This window comes from Protobothrops mucrosquamatus, unplaced genomic scaffold, assembly GCF_001527695.2.
Source record: "Protobothrops mucrosquamatus isolate PMUCROS unplaced genomic scaffold, P.Mucros_1.0 scaffold598, whole genome shotgun sequence".
Taxonomy (NCBI): Eukaryota; Metazoa; Chordata; class Lepidosauria; order Squamata; family Viperidae; genus Protobothrops; species Protobothrops mucrosquamatus.
The window spans coordinates 280,397-292,889 of record NW_015386897.1 but is presented as its reverse complement, the minus strand read 5'-3'; the positions used below and the strand labels follow the sequence as shown (position 1 = coordinate 292,889).

Sequence of the window (12,493 nt, the reverse complement as noted above, 5' to 3'; positions counted from 1 at the left end):
CCCCTGCAACTCAGACTAACCTGAGCACAACAAAGCCCCCACCCAAACAGAACACTCCCCCATCCAATCAGAGCACAGCGAACCCCCCATCCAATCAGAGCACAGCCAAGCTCCTTAACCAATCAGAACACACCTCCACCCAATCAGAACACAGCCAAGCTCCCACCCAATCAGCTCAAACCCCACTGGCAGTTAAAAGGAAGAAACAGCTGCGATCGCACACTATTCCCAGAAGCATGAAGCTGAAGACACCAGCCTGAAGATGATGAATGTGACTTCGTCGAAACGTCGCCAGGACACTTCCAATTTTACGCGGGAGAGAACCTGAATGACCAAAGACCTACATACAAACACCCGCGAAAACCTCAGAAAACATATATATATATATATATATATATATATACACTGAGGTTTTCGCGGGTGTTTGTATGTAGGTCTTTGGTTATTCGTCGAAACGTCGCCTAGACACTTCCAATTTTACGCGGGAGAAACCCCGAATAACCAAAGACCTACATACATGTCTGTCTGTCTGTCTGTCTGTCTGTCTGTCTGTCTGTCTGTCTGTCTGTCTGTCTGTCTGTCTGTCTGTCTGTCTGTCTGTCTGTCTGTCTGTCTGTCTGTCTGTCTGTCTATCCATCCATCCAATGATGCAATCAACGATCTCCGGGAGAGGTACAAACCGGGGAGGGAGAGGCCTGGCAAGGATGACAAGGGAAAAAAGTGCAGAATTGGAGTGCAAAAAAGAGAGGGCGGGACGACTAAGGCAATTACAGTCAATCAGGAAGAATGGCCCTATCACACGGGCTATGAGTAAGCAGTTAGATCAACAAGGGTATAAAAAGAACCTCCCCACCCCCTGAGCCTCACTCTGAGGTTGCTGGCCGAGGACCAGCGAAAGCTAAGTTGTTTTTTAACTTTGTATATAACTGTTTTTATTGTTTTAACAATAAACAACTGGTTTGTACCTCTCCCGGAGATCGTCGATTGCATCATTGGATAAATATGCCTGGGATTCACATTTTTGCAACCATTAAGGACATCTTTCTTTCTTTCTTTCTTTCTTTCTTTCTTTCTTTCTTTCTTTCTTTCTTTCTTTCTTTCTTTCTTTCTTTCTTTCTTTCTTTCTTTCTTTCTTTCTTTCTTTCTTTCTTTCTTTCTTTCTTTCTTTCTTTGAGTTTGGTGCACCCTGTCGGCCCAAATATGGGAAATATGAGAAAGAGCCTGTGGCCTAGAGGCTAATACATCTGCCTAACATGCAGACAGCCCAGGTTCGAATCTCAGAAGGGTATGTCTGGTTGAAAAGAACTAAAAAGTTCGAAATGGCTATTCCAGATCTCCCTTAATTCTTTGTTAGCAATACAAATTTTGAAAAAGATATATATATAAGTAAAAAAGGATATATGCAGTGTTATCTTCATTTTAGATATCAAAAGGGTTTTGCAGCTCCCAGTGTTTTTTTTTTTCTGTGGGAAACGAGTCCAAGTGGCTCTTTGAGTGTTTTGGGTTGCCTACCCCTGCTTTAGTGGTATAAGAATACTGATAATAACTTACAAAGAATTATAAAGATCATTGTTGAATCCAAAGCAGCTCATTGAAAATTAGTGGGGCATGAATTAGCTGATTTGTTGATCTGCTTTCAGTGATTTAGTATTTAGATACATTATAATGGTACACATTATGTATTAATTTACTGTTCAATTGTAATATGTAGCATATGATATATCCTTAACTCTTCCATCAGTCATGTTTATAACTACTGCACTAGTGTACATCAGTCTAATCAAGCCCGAGGATCTGGTGTAACCACTTCTAAATCTAAAAAAGGCCAAACACCTGGAGGAGCTCAGTTTGTTGGCTTGGAATTGTACAAACGACTTAAAGAATTTCTGAAGAATTACTTGACAAATCTGCTTAAGGTAAGATAATTTTATCCCTTGGAAAAAGGACATTTCTCATTTTTTTGGGAAAGGGAGATAAGTCTATTAATTCTATTTTAGAATCACCATAGATAATTTATTTATTTAGCGTATGGCATCTACAGAAGTCATTCAATCACTCTTACACAAATTTAGTTTAAATAAAGTGTCAGCATACACACACACACACACAAAATGCAGTATAGAATATAAAACATTAAGGTAAAACCATAATAAAATCACCATGACATGGAACCATAGAATTGGAGACATTCTTAAATTACATAGATGATGATAATGATTATTAAACGTTTATGCTGACCAACTCTATAAAGGAGAAATCAGAAGTCTGAGAATGGAATATTTCTTTTATCCATCTTATGCACTTCTAAAGTGCACTTCAGTAAAATAGTCAAGGAAATAAGCAATAAAAATAATAAGCAGTGAGAAATGCTTTTTAAACAAGTGATGTATAGTTCCATATAAACCTAATTTTGCAAAGTGTATGGAAGCTACTGTAATACCAAATATAATTCATAGTATTTAATTGATGAATTCCTAAATATCTTGAAGATACTATGTTTGAAAGTGTGCCCCTCTTATACACTTGTCTATATAGGTAGTCCTCATTTAGCAATTGCTTCAGACAGTGACCATTTTCAATTACAGTAGTGATAAAAAAATAACTTTGCAACTAATGTATAATCTTCACAGAATTGCTCAGAATTCTCCTTTACAGTTAGTTAGTGCGTGCTTGTCTTGTTCCTGACCTCTTTTATGTAGTGTACTTTATTTTATACAATAATCAGTAAAGATAAAAAAAAAATTGGTGATTTAATTTTGTTATCAGGGTTAAACTGTAATTCTCAAAAAAAAGGAATCCTGAACCCAGAGCTTGCCAGAGTTCAGTTTTAACTTATTGCTCTCTATTCACAATTCAACAGCCTCTAGGCAACAAGAAAGGGCCATCACAGCATCATTTATCTCACCACATATAAAGTTGTACAACTGAGTATCATCAGCATATTGATATCTCATCCTGATGATCTTACCCAGTGGTTTCATGTGGACATTAAACAGGAGTAGAGAAAGCATCTCCCTTTGAGTGACTTTTTATGGTATCAAAAGCAGCTGAGAGGCCAAGCAAAGCAGGGATAGACACATTGCCTCTTCCTGCTCCTACTAGATATAATAAAACAGGACCAATGCTGTTTCTGTCCCATTGACTGAAAGGGGTCCAGGTAATCTGTTTCCTCCAGGATCCTCTGGAGCTGCAACACAACCAAATTCTCCAGCGTGACGAGTGGAGAATCCACCAATGGGTTATGCTTGTCTTCTGCCCGTAGACTAAGTCAGCCAATTTTGCTCCACCTCTTTCTGGAACCTCCATTCCCCAGTTCTCTCAGTTAGTCTCAGCCCGTTCAGACTGTTATTTCTGCAGAAGCAATTCTTTGAATCAGGTCGTATTTTTCTTTCATTTTCGTTACTTCGTGTCGAAGGGAGGGAGAGGGAGAAGGACGAACGGCTGTTCGCTTTCTTCTCTTAGCTGGGTGATCGCAGCGCTACCGCAAGGCTCTCAGGACAGCCGATCGATCGGACTAAACAAAGAGCCGGGGCGCCATTTTAGTTGACCACCCAGCGAGCTCCAGGTTGTGTGTAAGGCCTTTGTTTACCCTGAGACCCCCCCAGCACCTCTCTTCCTCTCTAGAGTTCCTTCTCAAGGGAGCAGCAGAGCTTCCTTGAGGTTTTCCTTTTTTTTTCAGCATTCGGCTTTTCTCCTTAGCCGGCTGATCCGCGGGGGACTGTTAGATCTCCGTGGCTTTTCCGACAGTTTTTGAGCCGCGGAGAGCTGATCTTCCGCGGGCATTTCTGAGCCCAGCTGAGCTGCGGAGAGTGAGACGCCTCATAGGGCTTTCCCTGGTGATCAGCCTGGCCGCGGAAATTGATACGGCTCACAGGGGTTTCCCCGGAGATCAGCTGTGCTGCGGAGAGTGTAGGAATCACCCGGTTACTTTTACCGAAGCTCCGCCGGCTGGCGGAGTGTTTGAATTCACCGCGCAGCTCCTCAGAGCCCAGCCAATAGACGGGCGCAACCGGGCCCTGCCAGCCTTTCGACAATTAGCTGAGCCGCGGAGAGTGATCAGAAACCTCTCAGTCACCATTTTTTTCTCTTCGTGTCTCCTTTTTTTTTGCAGAGAAGGGAAAGGAGGACAGTAAGCAGACCGCTCTCCTTTTTTCTCTCAAGGCAGTCGGCAGCAGCATCCCCTTCCTCCTTCCTAGCCAAGCCCCTCCCTTTCAAAAAAAAATAAAAAAAATAATCAAAAATTTTCTATCAATCAATCAAATATCTCTTTGAAGGACGGACAGTTAGGAACTGGTCAAATTCAATCCATTGTTTTCCTGAACTAAACCTGCTTAAGGCCTCTATTGAGATTTCTCCCAGTTTTTTGAATTGGGATATCTCTTTCTGCCAATGGCAGACACAAACGCTGCCCAATCAACGTAGGAATCCTCCATAAGCCCTCCTGGGCACAAGAGGCCAAGATCATCTAACCAGGAGGCAGCGGGCAGAATCAAGGCCAAAGCAATCTCTGGCAAAAGGTCTTCTAAGGCAGCGGATAAGGAGGCCAAGCGTAGACATCAGGCCCTGGAAAAACAGTTTTCTAGGGCCGAAAAGAGGCAAGCCACAGCAGAGGACGGCCTAGACCCACCTAATTACACAGAGGAGGAAATATTTGGCCCGAGGAAGCCTGGTCAGGAATCTCTGGAAACAGAGGCTAACGCAGTACAGGCAATTGAATCCCCTCTTTGTGAAAGGCCCGAAGGCCCGGGGACGATGACAGGTTTCCAAGAAGCATTGTCATCGGAACATTTACAATCTCTAATATCTCAGGCCGTCGCTCAGGCCATGGCCTCTTCAAGACACCATTGTTCCAGGACCGGGTCCATGGTTTCAAGAGTCCGTTCCCTCCTCTCGCAAGAGGAAGCCTCTGTATACCACGAATCAATCTCTCCTTCTCGATCTTCCAGAGGCAGGAAGTCTCCTGTAGAGGACTATGAACAGTCAGATCAGGGACTGTCAGAGGATGATGACATATCCCCAGACCCTCCACCGTTCATGGGTCTATTTAACCCCACCCTGTTCTAGTCCCTACTTCACAAGGCCAGCAGCACTGCCAAGATTGAAAGACCCTTGATCCCTCAGGAGGGACCTTCAACTAGTCAGGTCACAAACAACGAGGTGTTTTCTCAACCCACCTATACACAGCAATTTATTCCCTGTCCTCCTCTCTTTTTTGATTCAATCCAGAATAATATGGGGACACTGGGATCCTTTCCTCCGATGGGGGGAACAGACAAGAAGCTGTTCAATATAGACCCTGGCCTAGCGGAGGTAATAGAGGTCCCGAAGGTAGATGAGCCTGTAGCCGCGCTTTTTTCCCCATCCACGGTAGCCGGAGATGCAGCAGAGGTCCTGAAGTCTGAGGATAGGAAGGCGGATCTCACCTTCCGCAGGGCATACCAAGCCTCGGCATGGGCGATCAAGGCATCTATTTCTAATTCCTTTTTTGCTAGGACTATGTTACTTTGGCTCTGCCAACTCCAGGCGAGAATTTCCCGGGACGAGGAGAGAACCCACCAGGACTTAAGAAGGTTAGTGGCGGCAATGGAATTTCTGGCAGATTCCTCCTTACACGCAGCAAACTATTCTGCAAGGGCAATTGCACAAAACACTGCTGCTCGTAGGCTGCTGTGGCTCAAGCAATGGCGAGCCGACATCAAGTTAAAGTGGCGGTTGGCAGCAGCACCCTACAAGAGCGGCAAGCTTTTTGGTGAGGCTCTTAACCCTTATCTGGTAGGAAACAAGGATAAACTCAAGGTGTTGGTCCGCCAGTCCAAAAGAATGGAGAGGAGAGTCTCTTTCTTCCCTCGTAGGCCGTCCTTTCGATTTGAAGCAGGCCCAGAGCAGAACTCTTTTTCCCGTCCCTATCAGCCCAGATCAGACCGACAGGGCGATAGACCAGGCAGCAGGGACAGATTTAGGCAATAATTCCAGTCAAAGCGGCCTTTTCGCGGAGGGGGGCACCCCTTTCGCAAATCCAAGTGTCGGCGGGGAGGACTCCCCCATTGGTGGCAGACTGGCCCTCTTCGCACACAAATGGCAGGCCACCACCACGGACCTTTGGGTCTTAAACACTGTCAGATTCGGCCTCTCACTGGAATTCATCTCCAAACCCCCAAACCAATTCATGCCTTGCCCACTGTCAAGGGATCCAACCAAAAAGCAGCTCCTCAGGGAGGCCATCCTGCACCTTCTGGACACCTGGGCGATAGAGCCGGTGCAAAAGCAGCAACAGGGACAGGGGTTCTACTCCATATTATTTTTAATCCCAAAGAGTTCGGGGAGGGGGGGTGGAGGGCAATTCTAGATCTAAAAAATCTGAACACCCACCTGGCATACAGGAGGTTCAAGATGCAGACTCTTCAGTCAATCTTAGCGAGCGTCAGAAAGGGAGATTTCCTGACGTCCATAGATCTGACGGAGGCCTACCTTCACATCCCAATCCTGCCATAGCACCGAAGGTTTCTCAGGTTCTGCCTCGCAGGGCAGCATTATCAATACAAAGCTCTTGTCCTCGGCCCCCAGAGTATTCACAAAGGTTCTGGCGACCCTCGTTGCACACCTGTGGACAAATCCGGTGCGCATCCAGTGCTACCTGGACGACATTCTCATTCAGTCCTCATCAGTTCAGGCGGCACAGGCAGACATAGCACTGACCCTACAGGTTCTTCAGAACCATGGGTTTTCAATAAACTTTCAGAAGAGTCAAATGGTCCCATCGACCCGTCTTCTTCATTTGGGAGCAGTAATAGACACATTAAGGTGTGAGGTCTACATCTCTCGACAACGCAGGAACAGCATTCAAGCCCTGGTCAGGCTAATCCGAAGAAGACGGACCACCACACTGGCCACGCTCTCCAGCTTACTAGGGAAGATGATATCATGCATAGCGATTGTGCCGTGGGCACGGCTACACTCCAGAGACTTGCAATGGTTCCTACTCCCATTCAAGAAAGAGGGAACCGGCGCCTCCAACCGAAAGGTGAAGGTACCACCAGGAGTCATAAATTTGCTAAAGTGGTGGTTGTCTCCAGCCATGAGAAGGGGACACATGTTCAAGGAGACCGTCCGAGTTACCCTGACCACAGACGCCAGCCTATTCGGTTGGGGAGCACATCTTCAATCCAAGTTGGCACAGGGCCAATGGTCCAAGGGGGACCTGAAACACAACATAAACTGGTTGGAGCTCAGAGCTGTACATCTGGCTCTCCATCATTTTCACAGCGCAGTGACGGATCAACACTTCTAGTGCTCATGGACAATGTGGCGGCCAAAGCCCACATCAACCGATGGGGGCACGAGGTCGAGGGCCCTCATGACCGAGGCCAAATTGCTGGGAACCTGGGCCGAAAACAACCTAGCCTCTCTCAGGGTAGAGCACATATCAGGAGAAGCAAATCAACAGGCGGATTCTCTGAGCAGGGCAACAATAGACCATTCAGAGTGGAGCCTATACCCTACTCTCTTCAGGGAAGCATCAGCCCGGTTCGGTCACCCAGTACTGGACCTGTTTGCCAGCCCCAAGAATGCTCAGCTCCCAAGATTCTTCTCCTGCTTCCTGTCTCCAGGAATGGAGAGAACAGATGCCCTCCAGGGACATTGGCCGGAGGGGTTACTATACGCCTTCCCTCCACTTCCTCTGATTCAGGCAACCATCAGGAAGATATTGTAGGAACAAGCAGAGGTGATACTCATTGCACCGCACTGGCCAGTCAGGTCCGGTGCAGGGAAGAAGATTGAGCCAACAGACGAAATCTTAGCAACTTCACCTCAGTCGAGAACTGGGGAATGGAGGTCCCAGGAAGAGGCAGAGCAAAATTGGCTGACTTAGTCTACGGGCAGAAGACAAGCATAACCCATTGGTGGATTCTCCATCGTCATGCTGAGAAAAGGCGTTCAGGTAAGACAACGCCCCTTCTCAACTGTTCTGCAATAAAGAATAAACATTAGGATCTATCAATGATTTCTAAAGGGAATGAAGGGGGAAAACTATAATCTCCAGACCCCCACCTAGGTAAACTTGGTGAGCAGACTTCTGCCTTAACTCTTACCTAGAATATTGTTCTGCACAATTTTTGCCAGTCTAAGCATTAGCCCATTTTATATAATACTGCCTTGTCCGCTGGCTCTCATGGTTAGATAACTGTTTGTTGTATAGTCTACACATTTTGTAATATATAAATACGTTATAATGTGTATTAACACACTATTTTTTAGACTCATACTTTCTTCTTCCAGGCATTATTTTTAGTTGGAAAAAAAAACAGGAAACAAAGTTTCTTGATTTAAACTAATCAGAATTTTCACTTTCTCCAAATGTGAATGAGAGGAAAGATTATTCAACCCAAGATCAGGCTCTGGATTATATTGTATGCTTGAATTTAAACCATGCTTTAAACAATTTCAGGTACATCATTTTGAGAGAATTTGAAAATGGTTTTGCTTTTACCTAGTCATTTCCTTTTCATGATTCCACATTATAGGAGAGGAAGAATGTGCAAAGCCATCAGATTTCCCACTGTCAGTACATTTAAATTAAAAATACAGACTTTTGTCTGTTTTGCTTAAATGGCAATCTTTAAAATTCATCCTCTGAAGTATGCTTCTTAGAACCCCAGTTTAATCCAGATTGATGATTGATTTTGTGCCATCAAATCAACTCCTAACCACATAGATTTTGTCCATGACATGACAGTCTATCCCTAATCTGTTCTTTTAGCAGTTGTTTAATTTGGAGATTGGTTCAACATTGTATCAAGCATTACTTTGTTCTCCAATAAACATTTTGTCCAAATCATTATTTGTCTCCCATTATACCAGTTTTCAGCAAACTATGTTTCTAGTACTCCAAGTCTTTAAAAAAATAATAGAGATATGTCATAAAACATGGAGCATGCAATTATTTTTCCCTCATCTTATAGATATTACTTCTAGAGACAGAGCAATGCTAAATAACAAAGTTGAAGAGTAAATTTTAAAATATCAATGGTGTATTGTAGAAAAATGTCTTGGTTTCTTGTCTGAAAGATTTCCACAAATATTGCAAAAACAAAAAACAGTTCAAGTCTAACAATTGATTATTGAAAGGAAATATAGTTAATATTCTTTTTATGTCAAGGAGTTATAATGAACTTCTTCTCTGGCATAAAGTAACTGACAAGGGAGAGACAGAGGCCCATCCAGCAAGTAAATAGACAAACAAATGAAGGGTCAGTTACTGGAGAAGAAATCTTGCTTGTATTTAGCTTAAGTTCTGTTGATGATTGTCTCTTTCAGGATGGTGAAGACTTGATGGATGAGAGTGTATTGAAATTCTACACTCAACAATGGGAGGATTATCGATTTTCAAGCAAAGTGCTGAATGGGATTTGTGCCTACCTCAATCGACACTGGGTTCGTCGTGAATGTGATGAGGGCCGGAAGGGAATATATGAAATTTATTCAGTAAGTTGTTATAAAGAGTAATTATTTTCAGTGGAAAAAATGGCCTTTTTGTTTTGAAGGGAGAGATAAAATGTGTGGGTTGTTTTCTTTTTTGATCCACTTGTCTTCTCTTTTGCTTAAATTTTTCTCCTGCATATCAGGTATATAAAGTCATATTTTACTTTCAGATCAAAGATAAGCAAAGGAAAATCCATACTTTCGTTTCAGTTCAAAATGAAAATAGGGATAAAAATGTCAAGTTATGAATTGAATAGAGCTAAATAGTTGCTTGCTGGACCAAGAACTCTGTTTTATTATTATATGCTGTAAAATGAAGAACCTCATATTTAATTTTAAGTGGAAAGAAAGAATACATTTCTTCCACCTCTATATGCTAGATGATATCATAGGGCAGTGATGGCGAACCTTTTAGAGACCGAGTGCCCAAACTGCAACCCAAAACCCACTTATGTATCACCAGGTGCTGGGTGGGCGTGGGTGGGTACAGCCCATTGGGTGGGTGTGGCTACAATAGTCATGGCAGACTGGGTGGGCATGGCTACCTCAATGTTGCTCCTGGGGAGGGATGCCTGGGGGGGCCAGGTAGGGTTGGGGGAAATCCAGGGGGTCTCTGGCAGGTGAGGCAGGAGGCTCATCCTGCAGGGTGAGGCGAGGTGAGGTGAGGGAGGTGGCAGTGTGGGGTGCCATTGCCGTGGGGCAAGGCGAGGCAGAGGCCAGGGCAGGGGCTGGTTGCAGACAAAGGGCAGCTCCAGTAAGGAAGAGGAGGAGGAAGTTTAAGCAAGCTTAGCAGCCGGAGTGGGAGTTCCCCCCCGAAACAAACGTGCTTCGTGGGTAATCTCAAAGCACAACAGAAGAGACCAAAACCTGCTGCAACCACCCAGCAGATGGGAGGGGAATAAAAACCAAACAGCCCCCCCGCCAATCCTCAATAGAAATGCTCACAACAACGAAAGCCTCGGACAGGGACAGGGGGAAGAGTGTGGGCAGACGGGCGTCTTGCTCAGCTGATGGCTTGGGGGGGAAGGAGGCAGCTACACCCCTTCCCAAACGCTGCCCTCTCACAAAATAATAATAATAATTATTATTATTATAAACGCTGCCCTCTCACAAAAGTAGGATGAAAACTCCAAAAAGCAACAAGGAAAAAAAGTTAAAACAGAAGAGTGTCTCATGATGGTTTTCTTCCCCACTTCCTTCTAGCTGCAGTTTAAATATGTAAAGACCACAAAAGAAATAATTTGGCTTTCTCTCGTTTTAATTCAGAAGGCAGGAACGGGAGGATTGGGGGGGTTGTTTGTTTCAAAGGAAGGGAGGAATGCTTGGCAGGCAACTTCTCCCCGGCCCCTGGATGATGTAAAAGGGGCCAGTTCCCGATCCCCCCACCCAACCGTGCTCTCACTGGCTCCTGGCTGTTCTCCCGCCACCCTGACCCAACCCTCGCAGAGCCCTGACCCCGTTACCTCCGCCCGGCTTGTTCTGCGGCCTCATGGCAACAACACTGGGCAGGAGGTGGCAAACGGGCCACGGGGGCAGACGGGTTCTGCTCTCCCAAAAGGCTACCAACTCCTGGTTGGCAACCTGCCTGGTAGCCCCGCCCTGTCAGAATCTGGTCGGGGCTGGAGAGGTCATATCGGGGGTCTGGCCATCGTCACCCAGGCCTCGCTCTGCACAGAGGATGGAGCCCCATTGGAAGCTTCCTGACCGAGCCTGCGGAGGGGCACCCAGCAGGGCAGGAGGAGATGGCCCGGCTTCCCCTTGTCACTGCTGGCCATCCGGGCTCTGCGGCCCACCGCCCCCTCCCCCGCAGCTCATAAGGCCGGGGTCGTGGCTGGAGCGCGGGCATGGCCAGAACCGCTCGGGCCTCCGGCTGCCTCCTCCTGGCAGACCTGGCAGCGCTGCCTACCACTTTAAGGGGAGCAGCCACAAGGGAAGTGCCCGCCGCAGGACTCCGGGCGAACAAAGGGTGGCCCGCCAGGCAGGGACCGGAGCCATGCCTGCCCGCCTGCTCTTCCAACCGGGCATCCCGCTCGCTTCTTTCAGCTGGCCTGGTTGCAGCCGCTGATGCGGAGCCGCCGAAGCACCACCCACCTTGCCTGGAGCCGTCCCCGGCTGCCACCTTGAGCGTGCCGCCAGGGCTGAGGCCGAGAAGAGGCACAGATCTGCGCTATGCCGAAACCAGCCATTTGCCGCGAGGCGGGAAACGGCCGGTTTCAGCGTGGTGCAGTTGTTTGCCTCCGGCTAGAGGCAAACAGCCAGCAAATGGCCGGGTTTGGCGTAATGTGGATCTTTGCCTCCTCTCAGCCTTAGTCCTGGCGGCACGCTCGCCTCCCGCGGCAGCTGGGGGCGGCTCCTGGTAATGCGGGTGGCACTTCGCAGCCTCGGTCAGGAAGCCTCCAATAGGGCTCTGTCCTCCATGCAAAACAAGGCCTGGGTGGCGATGGCCGGCCCCCCCAGCATGGCCTCTCCGCCTCCAACCCGACCAGGTGCTAACAGGGCGGGGCCGCCGGGCAGGTTGCCAGCCAGGAGTTGGCCTTTTGGGAGAGCAGAACCCCCGTCCGCCCCCATGGCCCAGGTTGCCAGCGCCTTCTGATCTGGGGCGAGGTGGTCACAGCTGGCCTTTGACTCCCAGAGGCCGCAAGGGCGGCCCACAGCGCAATGAGTAGCAGCCTGCCATGGCAGGGGGAGGGAAGATTGGTGCCCCAAGGAATGGAAAGAGTGGAGCAAACGGTCCCCCGAGCCGCCAAACGGATCGACCTGCTGCTGCCGTTCCCCCCTGCATGGATCATCATGCTGTCACAGCCGTTCCCCCCTACCCGCCGCACCATCTCGCCGCCGCCGTTTCCCTCCCCTGCACGGATCGCCGTGCAACTGCCGCCATTTCCCCCCCCACCTACTGCACGGATCACCCTGCATTTGGAAGTTGGATCCATGGCCACGGGGCGATTTTACAGCGACCCAGCGGGCCGATCCGAGCTCCAGAGGCTTGGAAAAGGCCTCTGCCACCTGGATT

The 12,493-nt window shown here is 47.3% G+C and overlaps 1 protein-coding gene across 2 annotated transcripts in view; it reads left to right on the top strand.

Annotated features, from left to right (window-relative positions):
- LOC107288848 (cullin-1) overlaps positions 1-12,493 on the top strand; it is a 96,380-nt gene that overhangs the window by 22,551 nt on the left and 61,336 nt on the right. For both annotated transcript variants that reach the window (XM_015817505.1, XM_015817504.1), the window contains 2 exons: positions 1,742-1,916; positions 9,316-9,483. In XM_015817505.1, coding sequence (XP_015672991.1) covers positions 1,742-1,916; positions 9,316-9,483 — 343 coding nt within the window. The remainder of the gene's footprint in view (positions 1-1,741; positions 1,917-9,315; positions 9,484-12,493) is intronic.